Here is a 24,087-nt window from a genome sequence, read left to right as displayed (position 1 = left end):
AGAACATGAGAAACTATTTTATGAGAGAACAAGGCTAAAGACACTCAGTTTACCTTCACCACCAAAGATATCCTCTGGATATAATCCTCTCTTTCCCCCTTTCCCCTCTCCCATCCTGTCACAACTAACAGGCCATGTTTTAGAGCAGAGTCTTCAAGTATTGTCCAGTGTTCTAGGAAAGGTGAAAAATAACTGGCCATCTTTAACCTTGGAAATAAATATCCTGCTTTGGCATTCTGAAGTATAAGAGGAGCAAAAGCAGATGTTATGAAACACAGATTAAGACAATCTATTCATCAAGAAATTATGAGCAAAAATCTAGCCATGCTGAAGTAGATCATCTGGTATACTACTAAAGAGAAGAGTTAAAATTTATTTTGCTTCTTGAGTGATTGAATTTTACTATCAATTTGAAAGGCTCCAAAGAGAAAGAAGGGGACTGTTTAGTTTGAGGAGGAGAAGGCTAAGGGGACACCTCATCACTCTCTACAACTACCTCAAAGGACATGGTAGAGAGGTTGGTGCTGGTCTCTTCTCATAGGTAATTAGCGATAGAACAAGAGGGAATGGCTTTAAACTCCAACAGGGGAGGTTTGGACTGGACATTAGGAAAATTTCACAGAAAGAGTGGTCAGACAGTGAAATAGGCTGCACAGGGAGGTGGTGGAGTCACCATCCCTGGATGTGTTTAAGGGTCGTTTAGATGAGATGTTGGGGGATAGGGTGTAGGGAAGAACTTTGTAGAGTAGGGCTGATGGTTGGACTCCATGATCCCAAGGGTCTTTTGCAACCTGAATGATTCTGTGATTCTGTAATATTGCTTTGAACATCACTTCCCTCCAGGTAAAAATTGTCGAAGCAATAACTAGATTTACCTTTGAAAGGAATTCTTTAAGTATTTCATGAACTCCAGAGCCTCCAAATAATGTAACACTTCCCACCTATAGCTAGGTGTCTCATTTTATCAGAATGTATGGCCATCAACAGATACTGTATTTTAGATTAGAAAGAACTCCAGCAATTCTCAGCTCCGTTTCTACTGTTCCTTGCTGAATTCCTAGAGAAGTAGGCATAAGACCAAACTTATTTAAAAAACCCAACAAAACAAAACCAAGTAAGAACACCTCCACCTTCATTGACACTAAAAGGCTGCTCAAGGAAGGAAGTAAAGGAATGTGTGTGAAGGAAATAAAAGATGCCTTTGTTTCCTTCACATCTGCTCACAAGGCAGGGCAACCCACTATTAAAAATAAACTATATTTGTAATTTAGCTTGTCTTACAGGAACAGAATTAACCTGGTAAGGTTTACACAAGCTGCAGTGTGCTACTGCTCATTTTGGTGCATTCAGTAATACCTTGTAGAGATAAAAAAGAAGTATTAGAATAATTCTCAGAAAAAGATTTGCAGTTTTCTGAAAGTTTCCTTCTTTGAATTTGAATATTTGTTTTGCCTTTTTGAACACCAGAAGAAGAGGTATAGAAATAACACATCATGGAAAGACTATACATTAAAAAAAAAAAATCCAAATCCCTACAGTTGAACAACACACAACATATGAAGCACAGATTACAAAAGAAAAATTTCCAATTAAACTAAGGAAACTGACTACTGTAGAAGAAATACCAGCATTTGGGGGAAAAAAAAAAAAACAAACAAACAAACAACAAAACAAACAAAAAAACCCAACCCATAAAAAACAACAACAATCAAACATTTGAACACAGTCAAGCAAAACCCAACCTAATTTAATCTATCGACATAGTCAGGACCTATAAACATTTTAAGTCTGGAGGATCTGCAAGTTGTTCATAATATCCATAGGTAAATCTCTTCCAAAGGTATGTAAGTGTAGAATTAGGTGGAATATTATTTTATAGGACGATCCATTTCTTTACTGCCTCAACAAATTTAAGTTACAGTCTGGAGAACCTTTGTATTTATTATGGTAGAGCCCAGTAAGAAAGCAAGCTAGATGGCAGCTATTGGAAGTACTCTACATAGTTAGAAAGCTCTCACTTAAGTTTAAAGAAGTCAAAATAATATGCTGTCATCATAAATGGATAAAACAAGGTAAAACTTTACAGGAACTTAGTAACAGATATAGCTTAAATAGTCTGACAACTATGCTCTCCAAATCCACACCCTTATGGGGAAAAAAAAAAAAAAATCTGTTCAGCAAACACATAACTCTTATTTACTAATGGTCTACCACAGGCCCAAATATTCCCATTAAAAACAAACAAACTAAAAAAAGCCCAAACCAACAAAAAACCAAGAAAGTTCTTCCTTATGATTCTAGTCATATTCTTAGTGGGTTTCATATGTTTACTGGAAAAAGAACAAGAAAAGCAAGATCTATAGTTGAGTATTTGTAGAAGTGACCTGAAGGCAGGTGGGGAAGGAATGGAAATCACCCCTGAAAAGTCTACTTTTATAAAAAATAAAAACAAATTAAAAAGCTAATATGGGATTTTTGTGTTTAAACTTCTGATGTCAAGGTAAACTTCTACTTAAATTGCTCTTTCTACTAATTATTCTCTGGGCATTTGGAAGACAAACAGCTGTGCTGCATCTAGGTGGCATCTCTAACAAGAAAAAAAAAATCCTAAGGACATACTTCCCTCCAAAAGAATGAAAATGCAGTAATTTGTTTCTACAGAACTTTTCTGGGATAATGCTCACTAGAAATTTAAACACACAAAGAATTGGGTGGAAATCATCTGCATATTAAAGAACCATTCTGAGATCCATTTAAAAAAAAAAAAAAAAAGCCTTTTAAAAACTGTGTGGGGGAAGCAGCGTTTGGTTTTTGTTTTTGTTTTTTTTTTTTTTTTTTGCCCTGACTTTAACCTCAAGGATCATGAATTGAGAAAAGCTCAAGTTTGAACCCCATCCAAAATATGAAAAACAAAATAAGGGAAGGAGGGGAGTATATGTCTGAGTACAAACCCAGGAAGTATAAAATGTCTTTTTCCCTTACACTAGGGGCACATTCACAAGCAACTGGACAAGGATTACTGACAGCAGTGGACATCTCCATGAATCTTAAGGGGGCTGCAACCAGCTGATGAGGCCTCACAGAGTTCTCAAAAAATTTTCACGAAGGAGCCATGAACAGAAACCTTTAGGAGATGGTAATGCTGTACTAAAGAATATTACCACGCTGGGGTGTAGGACTGATGAGAAGTATTTTGTCTGGGGAGCATTTCTGAGGCGCTTACCTCCTTTGAAGTCTCTTGGCGTCAGGATGAATGCTAGCTGTCCTCGGGCTGCCATCCCTTTGAGGGGAGGGAGATACAGATGAGCCCAAAGGTTCTCTTCTAAACACAAGTCCTTACTGCAAGCTGGCCAAAAGGTCCCTGCAATCAAAGAAATCATTGTGGTTTTGCATGTGGCGCATTTATGTCCTTTAATCAAGGTTTGTCAGCCATCTAACGTGTTCAACCACAAAGAAAAAAAAAAAATAAATGCATCTGCTGGGTAGCCAATGCAGAACAGAGACCAAGGAAAGAGAAGAATTGTTCATTCCAGTTTGGACACTATAAACTCCATGAAAAACACAGGCAACATGATTTTTCAGACTAAGCAGAACCACCTCAGTACACAGTATTTTATGCATGTATATATGTATAAAAAAAGCTATTTGCTTTGGAATCATTTTCCAACACTCTGAAACTCCTGCCTTCAGATCTCAAGAAAAAATATCACATTTTCATTTCTAGACATACATACTAGTCAATGTATTCTACAATCTAATGCAGCAGTCCCTCTTCAACAATTACCTCTTGCAATTACCACAGCAATATACAATTAATCCTTAAATGCATTCTTTTTTGCCATAAGCTACTTGTAACAGAGTTTGCAGAGCCACTTGGTAGGAAAAAACAATGGAAGTTCTGTCACAGTACTGATAAAAGATTCCTTCTGCAGAACATTTAGCAGACTTTTGTGTTTGCATGCCAACATGCTAGAGCCACGAGCTCCATGTTTTCCTTAGCGTGAGTCAGCTCTAACAGTGTCCATATTCACAGCCTCTTTGGCACATTTCCTGGGCACATGCCCTTCCACCACAGAAATGAATCCTTATAACCCAGCTGTCAAAGACTAGGCATGTCATATTGAGCACATGATTTCCCAAAGCTCCAAACTAATGGGTAATCTTGGTTTATAACTCTTCTACCAAATTATACCATTATAGTAGAAGCAAGCAGACACGTATTTCTTGTATTGGCTGCAAAACCACTTCCTAGCTAGTAATCACAAGAAACTTATACAACTGAAGAACCATACACATTTCACTTCCTAAAGGACTGGGTAATCACTTCTTTAGAACACTAAGAGTACATGACTCTATACTCTTTCTCCTCCCACCTGCCTGTAGCCATTTTCCCTCTTCATGCTTCAAAAAACAGCAGTGGGAAGAGTGAAAACTACTGTCTCTTGCAACCATTACCCTTTTAATATTTTCTTATTACCTCATGGGGCTGACAACAGCCGTAACCCCCTTCCCTATCCACCAGGCAAATAATTACTTCATAATCATGCCTATTCAGTCATTACCTTATAAGGAAAAAAATCTAACCACAATCTGTGGCAGATCTTTTCCCAGGAAGTCCATTTAAAGAGGCAATGAAGATTAATGAGTGACTTACATGGTTCTATGACAATCCCAACATTTTGTCTATTCACCTCTTACAGACAGTCACAGGGAAGGCAAGAAACAAAAAAATGTAACCCATAATCAAAGCTCCACATAGAACTGAATTTTACTGAGAGATACATCAAATGGTTATTAATAAACTGTACAAAGTCCCAAATGGGAAATTGGAAGCAAATGTAAATCAGCATTAGTTTACAGAATCCATTCGTCTAGATAAACCGCATTACAACAAAAGCAGAACTAACAAACAAACCTTGCATCCAATGAATACTGAGACTTGTAAATTTTTCCAACAAAATGTCACCCTACTTGCACCTATGTATCTTAAACCTATTTCACTGTGGAAGTTCACATCAATAACACTCAGGGGTTTTATGAATTACTCCCCTCTCTATACCAAAAACAAACTTTCAACAGAAAATATGAGGCACAAGAACCCCTTCACCTCCACTGTCCAAAAAAACAACTGCTCTAATGCAGACGTCTATTCCTGTTTATCCGTTACATCCAATTAAATTAAAAATCTAAAGTACAGCTCAAATTTACTTCTCCTTTGCACAAATATCAATCCACCCATCAGTTTAATCTTTTTTTCACCACTTGTATACAGCTTCCAAGATCTTTTGCATCCCCACGCTGCAGTCTGTACATCTTTACTCCTCTTTTCCCTTCACCTTTTCCATTCACATTGCCATTAAACTCCATTGCTTCCTTTACCGAATATTCACAGGCAAATCCTTCTTCAGAACTTTTACTACGGAAGTTGTATGTATCAGCCCTAGAATCACCCTGGTTCTTAAGACTTCTGTCAAGCTCATCGCTCCAATCCCTGCAAAACACATAATTTTTCAGCAAATCCCTTATTATTTTCCACTTTTTCTCTTTACAACTCTCCTGACCTCTAGTTACTGCTAAAAATAGCTTCTACTCACACCCATCATCTCCATAGTTCCTTCCTCCCCTATGTTTATTGTTTCCTTCTTACAAATTGCTGTTTCAAGGAACTATTGAAGAGAGTGAAAAAGCCTCAGTACCTCCAAATCACCAGTTTTATCCCAATGTTATGCAACAGCTTATAAATTTAGTAGTATAATGAAAAAAAATAGATGGAAAGAACTGTAAGAATTAGTTTAAAACACTGGCTCCTGAATACACGAACTGCCATGGTTTAGGTATAATACAGTCCATAAAACTATTCACCAGGGAACCCTTTCGAAGTTCAGTATTTTTGAGTCTAACCAACTTTTTTCAAATAACAATTGCTGAAATATTAATTTTAATATGCTTATTAATATGCCCTGTAACATACCATAATATTCTCTCATATGTGTAAAGAATGTGACTTTTCCACTTTTATACAACTACCTCCATATAGACCATATGAAGACCTCGAATAATTCACTTGACCCAAAGAACTGTATAAATGCTGAAGGATGTTGAAGAAAGTTAACTGAGCAAAACAAACTATCTAATGTCCACATTAAAGATAGGACACAAACATAGTAACTATGTAACAGCACAAGATTATGACAGAGGTACATAAAGAAAGAAGTTTTCAATTGAAATGGCAAATGGTTTAGAAGTTAATGAGAATGTCGGATCAATAAACTGGCAGCCATCTGATAGTGCCATCAGTCACATTCTAGCTGTGCCAAGATGGAGAACCAGCCCACCTAAACCTGGACGCAAATACATAAACACACATATGCTTTTTTCAGCATTACTGTTGGCTGATCGAAGAAGTTTCATAAACAATGATGTGCTAGCGTGCTCCCATAAAACTTTAGACCAATCTGAACCATCAGTGTACAATCCCCCCAATCATTTAAAAAAAACCAAACAAACAAACAAACAAACAAACCAAAAAAAAGGCACTTAGTCCCCTTCCTACTCAGTATGCTGAACCACTTCACTGAAAGTTTAAATAGCCCCTGCTGCTAGGGTAAGGAAGCGGCCAGTCACAAGGCAGAGTTGGACTTCCCCTTTCAGCAGCAGCAGAAAAAAGCTTTCACCTAGATGCCATACTAATAATGCCTTTTCAGATACCTCACAGGCCCACAGCAACAAGTGGAGCAGTTAACACACAAGATACAGAAGGACATCTGACACAAACAGTATTACATACTGTTAGAAAGCAATGTTATACCACCCTGATCTGTATGGCCAAACTAAATACAAGGCTTCATGTTACAGCTAATTTACCAAAAACCGTGGTACTTCTCTCTTCCCCTACCTCCCAATTTTGGGGCCACCTGACTCCACCACTTTTTTTTTTTTTTGGCACCTGACCTAGTAATTTTGAAGCCACATGTCTGAACTGGCTAATCTGTAAGGGTTTGGGGTTTGCTCTTTTCAAGACCCAGGTTATTTTGGAAGGGGCAGGAGAAGGCACTGGGCAAACTTGTTTCCCAGGTGAACCAAGTAATTATGCAGTCAATAGATCCAATACAAGTAAAACGGCAGGAAAATGAAAGCAGGATGGGGAACAAGATACTGTTGCTGCCTATTTCAGCAGCAGCTACCTGTTAGCTCTTCCTAAAGGCAGGTACCAAGATGTGAAATTATACACAGAGTATTTCACACCATACAGAAGCCAGCAAGCAGAGCAGTACAGAAGCAGCTTTTAAGGCCATCACAACAAGCACAATGAATATATTACTTCCAAGAAATTATATTTTACATTGAGCTTTCTAAATTTTTATTTAAAACAAGATCAGAATAATATGAAGTGGTTAAGTGCCTAAACATTGGGTAATACAAAATACAGTTATTATGAACTCTCAGGGGTTCTTTGAGATATACTAGGGATGCTTCCCAATCTTGATACACTCATACAGTAAGAATTATTTAGCTATAAAAGTGTAACAGTGTGGAACTGATTGATAAACAGGAAAATTCTTTAAGTAACCATTGGTTACTAGGTAGGTTTTCTCACAGATTCAGAAAAATAGGACAATATGATGCAGATTCCAGAAAGTGACAATCATCCCTTGGACTACTGAAAGGAAAACAGTGGAATAAAAAGTTTCTAAATTCACATTCAAAACAGTATCTTTGAATAACAACCATGTAAACAAGGGACTCCTTTCTCAGTAAAGAGTACAGCAAATGGCTACAGGGAAAGACAGAGGTAGTAAAGACTAGGGGCAACAAAGGTTCAGAGTTGCAAGGTAACCACCTCTGAAACAGGAAGGGACCAAACTATTTTAAATATGAAACCAGGGCCTCACAGCAAAACCACTTATGCTAGAGATAGACAAAGTTCATGGGTTCTTTCACACTCTTTTACTTTTGTCTTATTTATGGCTGTTAGGGACTGTATCAGTGGAAGCTTTCAACTTGTTCTTTAAATCAGTAGACCAACTAGATCTGAAAGCCTAGCAGAACCAGGACAGAAACTCTCTTGCTACCTCTTTCAGGGCTGTCCAGCCAGATGCCAGTTTCACAGTTACTATGGACAAATGAAGGCAATGCCTGTTCAACTCCTCCGGAGGCTTGTGCTGCCTGGTGAGAACAGAGCAGGTTACCAGAGGTTAGGGGGCTGCCTCACAAGAACCTAGGCCTCATTTTGTTCCTAACACTGACACAATAAGAGAGAATTTGCAGTCCCAGCTCCCTTCTTATTTCAGCTGCAGGAATTCCTACAGGGTAAGGCAATTCCATCTGAGTTTAGCCAAGAGAACAGAGAAGGCACGCCATTGCCTCAGCCCCTCACAAAACGCAGTAACGACAACATGGCTGTAGTTGTAGCAGGCAAAGAGAGCAATAATTACAGCTTTTTTTCCATTTAAATGTGTCTAACTCCCATCCAAATTTCAGTGACTGTGGTTTGCAAAAGTGAAGTCTGAAAGCACACCAATTGCTGCTATGGGGCTGGGCACACAACACAAATGATGGAACATCGAGAAACTACTGACACATTTCACTTCTCCCTTTGCTGAGGTAGCAGCCCCTGTTGCAGCAGATTCTACAGTCCTAACGTTAAGCGGGAATCTCTGCTCTGCTCTCCCATCCTGACAATCATGATATTACCTGCCACAGGCTGCCTGCTATATCAAATGACAACAGAATGCACCAAGTCCATTAACTTCTGGCTGACCCACAGCATACATTTAAGGTCACATCAGTTCAGTGATGCTCATAAATGTTAAAATAAACCAGTTAAATCTGTAAAGTAAAAGGACATAGAACTTATTGAAGTCGCATAAACACCCACATTCAAAGCTACATTATGTAGATTGTTGTGGCAAGAATATTCAACATACCCACATTAATGTCCTTGACTTTCCAAGTATTCAAGCTTAGGCTTCTTTAAATTCAGCAAATACTGATTTAATAAATAACTGCAAGTGACATAAAATCCACCTCATACAAACTTTCTCAATATTTAAGCTATCTTTCCTTTAAAAAAGTGTGTGTGATTACCAGATGAAATTTGCTCAGTCTCACCACTCAGTAATTACATCTTGTCCTATTTTGGTGTAACAGATTAGAAAACACTGAACTATCAGTACTTAAACATGGAAAAGCTTTCATATATACCGAGTCACTTCCAAACCTTCTGCTGGATAAACAAAATTAAGCCTGGACTTCAGTCTTTCTCTCGAATACAGGCTTTCCAAACCTCAAACTGTTCCTGAAGCTCTTTACTGAATGAATTACAGTTTTCCAGCCACACTGTGAAGTGGCCATATTATTCCAAGAACAACCTCACTGATGCCATGTACACCAAAGCCCTAGTCAATACAAGATTTGTTTTGGCTCAGCCACAGCGTTACTTACCAACCTTATGTTCACCTGATTACCTAAAATAAACTATATATTACTTTCAGAATCACTGCTTTTCAAAAATAAATCTTTATTTCTAGACTTCATTTGCCTGAACTCGTTCTACAGAGCTCAGTTAATCAAACTTCATAGAAGTGGCATGGGTTTTTTCACAATGGTATGTTGTGTCATTTGTTAGATTTAACCAGAAGCTATTTTTGTTTTCCTGCAGTCTGTATAAACACCAGCTTGACCTACAGCAGTAGGTATATCACATCCTAGACATGAAATAAAAACCCATACAGGCATAAAGACTAAAACGAAAATTATCAGCAGCTATCCTTTACGAACCTTATCAGAAGCAGCAATTCTTACAAGCTTTTGTTATTTTTTTCTTTTAAGAGAACCCTTAAAATACTTTTACAGAATGGGAAGTTGTCTGGGTAAAAGAAGGGGGGAAATAGAAGTGTGATTCTCATCGGGTTTTTAACCCAAATTTAAACAGTTCTCAAAAGCTACAAAGTATCTTAAAAGTATCTCAAAAGCTACAAAGCATGCTAGAAAAATACATCTGAAGGATGAAGAAACATGAGCTTAGAGACAGTAATATTTTTTTTTTAATACATACTACAAGACTACAATACCAGTTCAATATCACTAGTGCCTAGTTATACTGGAAGCTGAAACCACTCAGCAATCATTTGCTTTACCATTATATTCATATGTATAGAAGTCTAAGGGAATTTAAAGACTTGTTAATGTGTACATATAAAAATACATTGATCTCAGCTTGTATGCATATACATATGTTAATCTCAGCTTTCAGAGTGACATACTTATACATACATGCAAAAAAAGCCAAGAAACTTTATTCTTCAACCACTTAAAGAAAAATTAATTTCCTCATATATTTCTAAATGATGATCCAAGATCAAAGAAATATATAGAGGTTATGTAGTTTTAATAAAGTAGTGATTAAAGTTATTAACAAAACTGAAAAGAAGTTATCAGAGAGACATCTGAATCTTGGAAATAAAACAGATTCCAAATAACTTAGCTTAAAAAGGGCAAGAGAAACAACTGTAGAACCAAATCTAACTAAGCTTTTGAAAAACTGGTATATCAGAGTAATATGCAAAAAGCAGAGGTGACAGGCTCCTAGACAGAAAAAGTTTTAGAATAAATAGCATAGTAATACTTTTGGAAGAGTTACAGTATGGCAAAACTCACAAGAGACAGCAAACAACTTTAGACAATTTTATAAGAAAAGTTTAAAAAGTAAATATATCTGACAAGAAACACAAAAAATCCCTATTCCATTACAAAGGAGGTAGTGGATGCTGTTACCTAAAATCTGAATAAGTAAATAAGTAATAAATAAAAAAAGAAACAGAGAAGTTTCAAGCATGAACTTTGTAAGGATCTAAAAAGAACTATAATTCTTCTATCCATGGAGCATTTAATCAGATCAGAGACAGAACAGATGAACCTTTCATGTGGAAGACAGCAAGGATAGATATGGTTCCCAGAGCAGAGATAAAGTCACTACCTATTTTGTTAAGCCTACTTCATTAAGGAATATTGATATAGGTTTTTAACACACCATGGCAGATAAGGAACAGCAATCCCTCTAGATACATGCACCCACATAAACCATTTCACTGCAATATGCTTTAAGAACAACATTCTAGTTACTTACTATCTCCTGCAGTAGACAAAAGCCCTTTGTCCCAACAGAATGGGAACATGAAGACATCATATTTTAAAATGTGGCTTTAGAAAGGAGTATTTGCATTTCTGTTTTATATAAAGACCTTTGGGTTTCTCACAAAAAGATCTTCCACAAATTAATTTATATTCAGGATGACAACTTAAACTGGTACCCACTTCATTACTTATTGCTCTATTTGAATGAACTCTGACCGCAGCAATTACACACAAATTTGCAACAACAGACATAGATAACAGTCTAGAGGGAATGGAAGACTTGCTCTATGCAACCGATAAGCTGCTTTTTATTTAAGACTCACTGTGTTAAAGCAATAATACCTCACACAAACAGATATGCCTTAGTCTCTGGATATGAAAAAAAAAATGCTATAAAGCAAACACACTTCTGAAAAGATGAAGTTGGGATATAAAAAAATTGTAGAGTAAGAAAATTTAACAAGACATCTGGGTATATCACCCTACTCTAAAAAGCAGGTAAAAATTAATATTTCTTTTAAAAAGCAAATTTCCAGGACAAAGTAACTGTCATTAACTCATTAAATGATAATACTCATTTTAAGTTGTACTTCCATGTATATCATACAGTAGACACCAAGAGCTTGACAAGCTATTCTCACGAACATCATCTAAAGACAGCAGGAAGCCTCAGGCAAGTACAGCAGTATTATATAAGCCTTCTAAAATTTCAAGCAACAGGTCCCTTAACACACTGGCATGTATAATCATGTAACTTAATTGAAGCAGGTGTGGAATAACAGAGAATGAAGAACAATACAAGGATTTCTTAAAGGCAGATGATTCAGATGTCAAAAAAAAAACCCACCAAACAAAACAAAGCAACCCCAAAACATTCTAGCTACCTAGAGAATCTTCAAAATACAAAAGTGTTAATGGCAATGCCCATTAACCACCTTTACTGAAAATACAGAATGTCTCAAAATATGTCAAATATTCTTACAGAATGTCAGAGCAAGTATTCTGCAATTACACAATTACATAAACCTGTTCTAGAAAGGGACTTGCTATATTAATCATCAGGTCTGCAGTGTCCCAAATACTGAAAAAGAAAAATCTCTGTCCTATCTTGAAACTTGTTATAAACAAATACCAAAAGTTCTCATAAAAGATACTTACTCCTAGTTAACAACTGACATGGGAGTGCTTAAGAAAAAAGTTATTATGTAATAAAAGACACCTCTTCAGCTCACAAAAGGATATGCAAGAAATACAGGGAAGTGGAGACTGATCTAGAGCCAGAAGGAAAAAAATGAGATTGAAATTGTTATTGGAATTGCTATTTGTCTGCCAAAAATCACTTACAGAAAATCAATTTAAAGAGTTCTCTATAAACAGTACCTCTTCCTATCCAAGATCAACCAGGCATATGGTCAGTACACATCACGCTGCACAGGCTTTCGAGAATAATAATCACTGCAGTGACTGGCAATATAACCTACAATCCTACCATTTTCCCCCTTGCTTATTTCAAAGTAGTTCATTCTGTGAGGAAAACATTAATATCTTTCTTGTAATTACTGCTAAACTGTCCAATCATGGAAGAAATAATGTCTCCTAATCACTCAAGATATGGAAAATTAATGTGTTGAACATTCATGGTAATGGATTATCACATTGTCAGAAATAGAGTTAAAAGATGGTCAGACCCTTAGAACTACATATGGCAGTCCTGGCTTGCAAATACAACAAAGATCTGCAGCAAATAAACCTAGATTCTTAGCCAAGACTATAAACCAAATTCCTTCAAACAATAATATGATTCTTCTTAAGTGTGTCTCTGTGTGTGTGTGTATATATATATGACACATTATTACTATCCAATAACAACACCTGACTCTTCACTCAGAAAGCTAGTAGAAATGCAAAATGTTTCCTTTGCAAAGATTCTGTCACTTCAGCATCACCTAATAACCACCACATATTAGTTTTTAACAGCATAAAGAAATTAGGTTTTTGTCTTGAAGACCAAAAGTTCTGTAGTACCAAGTGTCTTGCAAAACAACATGCATTCACAAAGAAATGAAGTAATGAATGAACATGAGTAGCTGTACATTCTACTAGCTGTAGAAAGAGCTGTAGTTTCCTCCAAGAGTAACCAAGTCATACACAGGCACTGTTAGTGCAGTTATCTTAGAAAACTGACACAAGTTGGAAAAGTAGCAGGCTACTGCACTTGACAGAAGTGATGCAGAAGGTACAAGTATTTTCAGAGGGTCCTCCTCATAACAGTAAGCACAAATATCACTAAGGACACTTCCATCCAGCCAAACCTGTTCAGCCTACTGAGCCCTACAGTCTCCTCTCTCCTTCAATTAGGAAAAGCAACAGTTGCCATATTACCTTCACAAAACGGTGACATTCACTCAGTTCAAATTTGGTCACTGGATTCTCTTTTTCAGCCACATTGCTATTATATATTTTAAAAACTATTTAATGGCATTCCCATCAATCTTCTATTTTTCTTGTATTCTATTCACTTATCCTATAAGATCCTACTGTTCCTCCTCTAAAATGAACAGATCTGAAGCAGACACAGTCTGGGTGAAAAATAGCACTTTTGCTTTTTTGCCATACTTAACTACCAGACTGAGAAATTTCAAAAGTAGCAATAAAAGCCATGATGAAAAATTTATCCAATTTACTGTGCTCAATTACATGCCTCCTGATGCTTCTGACATCTAAACTATACATAACTCTACTGGTGACAGGTTATCAAGTCTGAAACCATTCACAAAGCCTTCACTGATAAGCTGTCCAAGCAAACTGGTTCAGAGCACAAGGAAGAAAGGAAAAACTGTCCCTGTCAGTAATGCATCTCCTGGATTCAGAAAAAAAGTTCTTTTTTCCTTAGAAACTAACTGGCAATCTCAGAAAACCAGAGATAAAATGGGGTCCTCCCTTCAGAACCTTTATGTCTTTGCTGATAAATAGAATGCTTCTGCAAAAGCAGACTGAAAATTAGTTTTAAAGTATTTTCTGACTACTTGTAACTTCAAACCCTGTCAATAGAACAATCTCTTATCTAGACTGCCATCTCACTGTCATAAAAGAGAGAGCTATCCAGATGGGAACAAAGTCTCACCAAAGAAATAAAGCAGTACCAAAAGCTTCCAGATATTTTCACTATCTTCCAGAGGTAATAAATCACTATATCCATCCAACTAAAAAAACAACAACAAAAAAAAACCACCAAATCCCTCTATCTGGCACACTTAAAACTGAACCTAGAAATTATTTAAGATGGCAAGGGCAGGAATGGAAACAGATTCAGAAGGCAGTTAATGGAAACCCCTTCCATTAGCTTCACTTACAGAGAATGTGCTGTTTGCTAATGTGCAAATAAATTAACTTTTAGATTTTAATTTTGAAATCAGTCAGATCAAAGCTAGGTTCAGTCTCCTTTGAAAAGCAACCTAAGTTCTGCCACTAATCAAACCTTAACATATACTTTCAAGCTTCACAAAACAGATGATACTACATTGTTTTTAATGTTTTGACAATTCAAATGCAGACTTAGGTTACATTTTCTGAATTTAAACAACAGTTAAGAGTTACATTCTCCTAATATTAAGAGAATCCAAACGTACTACTTGGAGGATAACAAACTGATGCTATTTAAATTAATTTCTTTTTGTACAGAAATAGCAACAGATGTGCATTTTTTTCTATTAAGTTTGTCACATACTTTACAAAATATAGTAACTCGTTCTTTCTTAGAATTGAAAGGACAAAAATGTATTTTTCTTCAACTGAGGTCTGACTGAAACCTTGTCAATGAAAACAGGCACAACTGGATAACTTGGAAAAGGATTACTTATAAAATCAAATCACCCTCATCTGTGAGCATCTTACCTTTAAATAGGATCCATAATATTTAGTTACATATGGACTGTCACACTGACTCAGCACTGTGATTTCTTGTTGGATGTCTTCTATTTCATCTTCTGCTTCTTCTAGGTCAATAATTTTTATAGCAACCACTTTCTGAGTCCGATTGTCAATTCCTTTAAAAACTTCACCAAAAGAGCCCTTACCAATTTTTTCCAGTTTTGTAAACAGTTCTTCTGGATCTGCCTTCAGAGTCTGTTAAAAATAAAAGAAATGTTACTCAGTATTTGTAACATTAAAACAAAATGTGATATTTTTAAAGGCAAACACTTTGAATTCTACACATTCTTATTTATCCAGCTATTCTTTTTCTACCTTCATAATTAATGCGTTCTTCCTACATCCCTTAGATGCACACACTACAACATTTATGCTTCCCTGTATTATCAAGTCCAAATTTAACACCATCCTTGTGACAGGGTTTTATCCTATCTAGCATCAGAAAATGCTGCTACCTCAATTTCTTTTTCTCTGTCAATAAACTGCACCCAGGCACCGAGAATGAAAGATTCTTACAAAGATTTGGTTTCTATTAAAACCAAAATAGATCAAATACCACTACCGATAAAAGCAAACGTTTTGTCTACCCTTTTCTCTTGTAATTGGTTCCTTCCCAGAAGCCAGGGTCCTACTTTCTTGAATTTTGCACATCTCTCATCCTTTTAAAGATTTTGTTCCCATTCTTCAGGGCACAGACTGTTTCCTTTCACTTGATATGGCTTGCAATCCTCTTCAATTTTCTCCTACTAAGGATCATCTGCATTAACCACCATGCTTCCTCCTTACCCCTAACCCTAAGGTTTTCTGGAGCAGGATTTATTTTTCTTTTTCTTCTTCTCTCACTTGGGTAAAATCATTCATTCCTAAAAAAATATGCCCTTCCCAGCTATCTTGATTTGAACAGTCACATGAAAACTATGAGTGCTCACCTAAACACGCGCATGTAAGACCTCTGCCCCATTTGTTTTTTTCTCCACTGTCAAGTATGCAGCTACTGCTGCTCTTAGACTTCCCACTTTCAGTTCATGGATGGTAAATTCCACTGTGTACCTTCTTAATCTAACAGCAAGAAGCCTTTATAGCTAACAAAAAATATATATAAATTACAATTAAACTGGAAAATTCATAGGTAGAGGGAATAGTCATGAAATGAAGAAAAATAGGATAGGATTATTTAGAATCTTTCCCTTAAGAAATAAAACAAACACTTCAAAAGACTTGTTTCTAAATGGATGAGGTTCATGATAACTAAGTGTAAATACACTGTTGATATAGAAAAAGGCTCATACAAGAAAAATTCAGTAATGCCTAAATAAGCATGAAACCACACAGTTTACACTACTTAGCCAAACCTTGTAGCAGCCTAAACAGGGGAATGAAAATTTCTAAGTTACCACGGACAAGCACTGAGCCAACATTTTCTCTTTAGCAATTAAATTTAGCTTATACAGCATCTCCCACCCATACTTCTGTCTATTTCTGCTCTCACATCTCAAAGGTTATGTAATTAACCCATGCAGCCCTGAGAGGAAAACAGTCCAGACAAATCTGCATTTCACAGCTGAATTAGGTGTTTTGAGGACCAGGGAGCTGTGACTGACTGAGCCCAGAGATAAACCCACCCAATTTTTCAGGCAACGTTTGTGGAGCAGTCTGGATCATGTGGCGCAAACTGGGAGTACGCTACTTCTTCTAATACTTTAAAGAAAGCTACAAGACTACAGAAAGCTACAGTTTTCAGATAATTGTTCCAGAAATAGACCACTGGTGAGATCAGTCCTAAGAAAAAACACTTTTAAGTGGTGAAGAGGGCTTTAAACTAAAGTTGCCGAGGGAGGGGAACCTCAATCCATCCCACTCCTACCAGTTTGATGCCAGTTCCAGCAATAGATGCCCAGAGCCCAAAGGGGGATCATGGGTCAGCAGGAGAACACCTGAAGAGCAGCACAAAGGAATTCCAGCCACTCCAGCCAGGAAGTCAGCTTCATCAGGGGCCCAACTTAAATGCCTCTATACCGACGCATGTAGCACCATAGCACGGGGAGTAGACAAGAGGAGCTAGAGATGTGCACACGCCTGCAGGGCTACGATCTTACTGGCATCGTGGAGGCGTGGTGGGATGGGTCCTATGACTGGAGTGTTGGAATACAGGCGCTTTAGGAAGGACAGGCAGGGGAGACGAGAGTGGGTGTCACCCTCTATGTCAATGACCAGCTGGAATGCAGGGAGCCCTGACTGGGGATGGACGAGGAGCTGACTGAGAGCTTAGGGGTCAGGATTAAAGGGAGGGCAAGGACAGGTGACATTATAGTGGGTGTCTACTACAGGCCACCTGACCACAAAGAGTGAGTGGATGGGGACCACTACAGACAGATGGGAACAGCCTCATGTTCATAAGCCCTGGTCCTCATGGGGGACTTCAATCACCCCAGTATCTGTTGGAGGCACAACACAGCAGGGCACAAGCAAACCAGGAGTTTTCTGGGATGTGTTGGTGGTAACTTCTCTCTCCAAGTGATAGAGGAGCCAACAAGGAGAGGTGCTGTGTTGGACCTTGTTCTCACCAACAAGGAGGGGCTGGTGGGGAGCGTGAAGCTCAAGGGCAGCCTTGGCTGCAGTGACCATGAAACGGTAGAGTTCAAGATCCTTAGGGGAGCAAGGAGGGTGTGCAGCAGGCTCACTACCCTGGAGTTCAGGAGAGCAGACTTTGTCATCTTCAGGGATCTGCTTGACAGAGTAGCATGGGATAAAGCCCTGGAGGGAAGAGGGGCCAAGAAAGCTGGTTAATATTCAAGGATCACCTCCTCCAAGCTCAGGAGCGATGCATCCCAACAAAGAGGAAGTCAGGTAAGACTGCCAGGAGGCCTGCATGGATGAAGAAGGAGCTCCTGGACAAGCTCAAACATAAAAAGGAAGCCTACAGAGAGTGGAAGCAAGGACAGATAATCTAGGAGGAATACAGAGAAATTGTCCAAGTAGCCAGGGATCAGGTTAGGAACACCAAAGCCCTGAGATAATTAAATCTAGTCAGGGACATCAAGGGCAACAAAAAAAGCTTTTACAGGTACATCAATGATGAAAGAAAGACTAGGGAAAATGTGGGCCCTCTCCAGAAAGAAACAGGAGACCTGGTTACATGGGATGTGGAGAAGGCTGATGTACTCAATGACATTTTTGCCTCAGCATTCACCAGCAAGTGCTCCAGCTACACTGCCCAAGTCACAGAAGGTAAAGGCAGGGACTGGGAGAATGAAGAACAGCCCACTGTAGGAGAAGATCAGGTTCAAGACCATCTAAGGAACCTGAAGGTGCACAAGTCCATGGGGCCTGATGAGATGGATCTGCGGGTCCTGAGGGAACTGGCAGATGAAGGGTCTGAGCCACTGTCCATCATACCTGAGAAGTCATGGCAGTCTGGTGAAGTTCCTGCCAACTGGAAAAGGGGAAACATAATCCCCGTTTTTAAAAAGGGGAATAAAGAAGACCTGGGGAACTACAGGCCAGACAGTCTCACCTCTGTGTCTGGCAAGATCCTGAAGCAGATCCTCCTGGAAACTATGCTAGGGTACATGGAAAATAAGGAGGTGACTGGTGACAGCCAACATGGCTTCACTAAGGACAAATTGCGCCTGGCAAATCTGGTGGCCTTCTACAATAGGGTTACAGTGTTGGTGGATAAGGGATGAGCAACTGACATAATCTACTTGGACTTCTGCAAAGCATTTGACACGGTCCCACATGACATCCTTGTCTCTAAATTGGAGAGACATGGTTTTGATGGATGGACCACTCGGTGGATAAGAAATTGGCTGCATGGTCACACTCAAAGAGTTGCGGTCAATGACTCAATGTCCAAGTGGAGACCACTGACAAATGGCGTTCCTCAGGGGTTGGTGTTGGAACCAGTGCTGTTTAAAATCTTTGTTGGAGACATGGACAGCGGGATTGAGTGCACCCTCAGCAAGTTTGCCAATGACACCAAGCTGTGTGCTGCGGTCGACACGCTGGAGGGAAGGGATGTGCCATCCAGACGGACCTTGACAGACTGGAGAGGTCAGCCTATGTGGACCTCATAAAGTTCAACAACGCCAAGTGCAAAGTCCTCCTGCACATGGGTCAGGACAATCCCAAGCACAAATACAGGCTGGGCGAAGAGTGGATTGAGAGCAGCCCTGCAGAGAACAACTTGGTGGTGTTGGTTGACAAGAATCTCAACACAACCCAGCAATGTGAGCTTGCAGCCCAGAAAGCCAACCATATCCTGAGCTGTGTCAAGAGAATTGGGCCCAGCAGGTCAAGGGAGGTGATTCTCCCCACCTACTCCGTTCTCATGAGACCCCACCTGGAGTACTGTGTCCAGCTCTCAGCCCCTCAACATAAGGAGGACATGGACCTGTTGGAGCGGGTCCAGAGGAGGGACTCAAAGATGATCAGGGACTCAAAGATGATCAGGGACTCAAAGATGATCAGGGGTCTGGAACAGCTCCCTTACAAGGACAGGCTGAGAGAGTTGGGGTTGTTCAGCCTTCAGAAGAGAAGGCTCCAGGGAGACCTTAGAGTGGCATTTCAATATATAAAGGGGGCCTACCAGAAAACCAGAGAGGGGACTTTTTACAAGGTCATGTAGTGATAGGATGAGGGGTAACGGCTTTAAACCGAAAGTGGGTAGATTTAGATTAGATATAAGGAAGAAATTCTTCACTATGAGGGTTGGTGAGACACTGGAACAGGTTGCCCAGAGAAGCTGTGGATGACCCCTCCCTGGAAGTGTTCAAGGCCAGGTTGGATGGGACTTTGAGCAACCTGATCTAGTGGAAGGTGTCCCTGCCCATGGCAAAGGGGTTGGAAGTAGATGGGGACCTTTAAGGTCCCTTCCAATCCAAAATGTTCTATGATTCTATGAAATATACTGCAAGACTTCACTAGCCCCAAGAAGCTCCCCCTGACTTACATCTTATTGATCCATCTTTCTATCCAAAGTCAGTTTCAGGAAACAAATAGAAGGACATGGGGTTTTATGACCCTTTTGCTATTAAAAGGAACAGAGCAAGAGATCCAAGTCCCTTCCACCAAAAGAAGCTTGTTCCTCCTTTAATTTCATCGTAATGAGACTTATATACTATTACACACTATCAAATAATACATACATAATATGCTAATATATTCCCCACTCGGAAACCAGACCAGGGCACTTCATGTTTTCCAGCAAGGGTATTTATCCTTTAGCTACACAGTAGACCCCTATCAACGCTTCCAGGGACACAATTTATAAGAGATCACAGAACCAGCAAACAACATGTGCTGTAGTGGTTCTCCTCATGCCTCAAATATTCAAAACAGTCTTCTCTGAGAACTCTTCATGAATAAAAACAAGCTTAACACTTGCATGAGATATTTTCCCTTGTGGAAGACAATTTTCAGTCTATGCTTTCATACATACTGTGTTAGAATTTGAGATGATGTGCTGTAGAGAGCTGTGCATGCCTAATCCATCCACACAAGCCTTCTAGTTCCACTCACTAGCCACAGGAATCTAAGCATTACATCATTACAAAGGCATTTGGGTAAATCACAAACCAATCCCAACCACAGAGGCCTAAAAAAATTCCATGTTTCACCTCCAGAGACTGAAAAGCCAACACTACTTAAAATCATATGGTACTATAGTTGTTCGTATGGAGAAAAATACAAGGGCTACCTGCCAGCAGCTCTTTGAGATCTGTTGGCCATATGTATTCACCCCCTATTGTCTCTTGCCCCTCAACCATCTATTCCAATTGTATATTACTTCATGACACCATGATCCTCAGAGACTAGCATAACTCTCACAGCTTCATTTTTACAGTGTCGAGCTCTCGGGATTCCGGTATTAGGCTGACAGTTTTATAAAACACCTGCAAAAGAACATTTCCCCAGTCATTTTGTGTTAGTAATTCCAGAAAAGCAGGGAAGATAACTGTTCCTGGGAGTCCTGAGAAGCAGGGAAGAATTATACCTGTTTGATTTTTTACAATCAAACTTTTGCAGCTGTTTAGAAATGTTAATTGTTCAATAATAGTGGGAATTAATACGAAGTTATTACTAATAATAGTTCCTTCTCCAAGTTCCCTGTGAAATTAGTAATTATAAAAAAAACCCCACACAACAGTTTTCCTTTTCAAATCAGTACTTTTGTAAATTCATTTCTTAGTTTTAAAATTTAAAAGTTGCCATTCCTGATTTTTGTTCTGAGCAACAGGAAGTAGTAGTTGTTTAAAAAAAAACTTAAAAAAAAAAGGACTCTCACTCTGTAAGAAAGTCTGAATTTTCTTCTCAGGAGACCAGGTGTTTGAAGTGAGAGCCTTAAACTGCTGGCAACCTGTGTTCTTGGAAAACTGCCAGTTGGTGTCTCTTTAATGACCTGGTCTATTTCAAAAATTGAGAGATCAGCCCTCCAGATACATGGTGAACTGCTTGAATTTGAAAGTACATGAGTGGCCAATTCCCATTCATTTTTCCAAGATCACATCTGGAAAGGATTCTCACCAAATTTATTTTTGTTTGGTTTTGTAACTACTTCCAGCAGAGCCAAAATAAACAAATAGCTTTATAAATATTCTCTCTATATGACTGAATAGAGAAAACCCCTTCCACAGATACTGTCACTACAGTTTTGCTGACTCTACTCTTTACAAACTTCCACTAAGCATACAGCTTTTTCCTACCAATATTAAAATAAAGGGAACTGGCAAAAGAGCCCTCATGTAACTGAGCACACTGAATATTGCTAGAAACCACAGAATAGAACAGCAACACCTGCTGCAAAAGGATCAGGCTAATGACCTTGTTTAATAAGGAGCTAGATCTCTCCCACCAAAACATTTCCTTCAAAGTGTGTCACAGGATATATATTGTGGCAAACCAAAAACAAATTCTGAAACATTGAGATCTAATGTTTACAGATCTTTCAACTTTCATAACCACTTGAATTTGTTTTTTGTTTAGAATAGTTTTTCACACTTCTGAACACCAATCACAACCACCCTGTCTCAGTCTCCGGCTTGTTTAGCCATGCAGAGGAAAGTCCGTTACTTTTCACCGTAAGCAGAGCCACCATTCACCCAGTAATTTGAGTAATCTCTCTGTACTTGTTCCACATTGGATTAGTTACTTTTGACCTTAATCAGTCAGAAAAACACACTGCACTTAAAATGAACTCTTCTCAGTACCTAACATCACTATGGCCCACTTCCGCAGAATAAAGATAGTCTGATACATTCTCAGATCCTATTTGTTCAATTTGGCCTCATGGCTCAAACTCAGCTGTGACCAGCTAAACCCACTCACCTCTCCTGAATCCTCTGCATTTCCAACTAATGAGCTCTCAGCCTATTGCAAAGGTTCTCTGTAATAATTCATACTTATGACACCTTGCACTTCGTGCTATTTTGTCCAGTAATTCAAATCCTCAAGGTTATGTAGTACTTCAGTAACGGCTTCCCAAGTATAACTGGTGCCTTTAAAATTTGGTACCATCAGCAAATTTTATCAGCATGCATTGCCTTTTTTTATGTTAAGGTCACTTTTCAGTCACTAACTGTCAAGAACAATCCTGGAGAAACCAGCAGTATCATCCACTCTGACATCACCTCTCCAGTACTCTTCTTATAGCCAGGACTATAGATGTCTTACAATGTATTTATTTTTCGGAATCTCTAATTCTCATCTGCACTAACTGGCCCTATAGCTCAATAGAAAATGTCACTGAAATTCAAACTAGTTAGATCAAACTTTATCCATAACCATTCTGACCTAAGATAGAGCTTTAAATGAGTCTTCTTCTGCATCTCATTCCAGTTCTTATTTCTAACCTCCTTTTATGAAGGGTTATTCATCCACTTACTGTAGAAAAGGGTTAAAAAACTATTTTTCTCTTTAACTTACAGGAATTACAAGCCATCTCTGTATTCAAGTTCTCAAGCTTATTTGGGCAACTGATTTTACTTGCAGATCTCTAATTTCTCTATGCCTGCTCTTTTTGAAACAGACAATCATCTTTCAACACCTCATTCTGTATACTTTTCATTTCACCACATCAATTTCCAATTAGTCAGTCCAATCCTCATTCCCCATCAAGGATGAACTCAAAATACCATGGTCTGAAGAGGTACAGAGATTTCTGGTGAAAATAAAATACCACATGGTAAACTGGCTCGTGATTGTGACTACTGCTGTCTGCCGCCACACTTGGAGATAAAAACAATGTTCTGAACCTTGTTCTTGCACATGCAAATAAACCTAGATACACACTGCAATAGGATGTTGCAGACAGTGAGCCCTACAAAATCATTAAAGACTGGAGAACTACTGGAAGAAAAAAAAAAATCCATCAAAATAATCACTTCTGGCTCTGGAAATCCTTGAGTACTAAAATTTAGCAGAAGCTGTGGAAGTATGCCGAAGAAGTATTACAAGTAACTGTATTCTTACACTTTTTCTTAGACATTTTCCAATAACTGCTGTCGAAGACAAAATACAACTAAATAGGCCTATGATCTGACCCCATTCAGCTGATACGTTCTCAAATTATCTGCATCCAAGTCAGAACTTCAAACACAAATTAAATGTTATAGCACAGTCAATGTATGTTATAGCACAAAATTAAGAACACTTGAAATCAGAGAGGAAGACTTTAAGGCCACTGCCATTTGACGAATTGACTTTGCGGTTTCTTCCTCTGCCCCACAACTGCACATCAACACACTTTCACATTCTAAATAAAACACTGAGACTTCTTTCAACTGATAAAAACAAAAGATAAAAATAGAGGGAGAAAAGAGAGGCATGATGTTTCTGAGACCACTACTACAGGTTTGTTCATTGTTAATATGTGTGGTGATTATCTGGTGTTCCTTTCACACAAAAATGTCAACTTGCAAAAGAAATTAGTTTCAGAAGACCATAACAGAAACACCGACTACTTCATAGGTATTCATCAGAAGCAGAAGTTTGGACATGGCAGGTTAGGTGTGCAACCTACCA

The 24,087-nt window shown here is 38.5% G+C and overlaps 1 protein-coding gene across 3 annotated transcripts in view; it reads right to left on the bottom strand.

Moving 5' to 3' along the window:
- Positions 1-24,087, bottom strand: part of STK24 (serine/threonine kinase 24) — a 68,523-nt gene that overhangs the window by 32,201 nt on the left and 12,235 nt on the right. For 2 of the 3 annotated variants that reach the window (XM_074859385.1, XM_074859386.1), the window contains exon 2: positions 15,031-15,261. In XM_074859385.1, the coding sequence (XP_074715486.1) occupies positions 15,031-15,261 (231 nt within the window). Of the gene's footprint in view, positions 1-3,223; positions 3,362-15,030; positions 15,262-24,087 lie in introns of all 3 variants that reach the window. The other variant, XM_074859387.1, reaches the window with a different exon arrangement.

This window comes from Strix uralensis, chromosome 2 (assembly GCF_047716275.1).
Source record: "Strix uralensis isolate ZFMK-TIS-50842 chromosome 2, bStrUra1, whole genome shotgun sequence".
Taxonomy (NCBI): Eukaryota; Metazoa; Chordata; class Aves; order Strigiformes; family Strigidae; genus Strix; species Strix uralensis.
The sequence above is the reverse complement of the archived record's forward strand: the minus strand, read 5'-3'. Positions and strand labels throughout refer to the sequence as shown.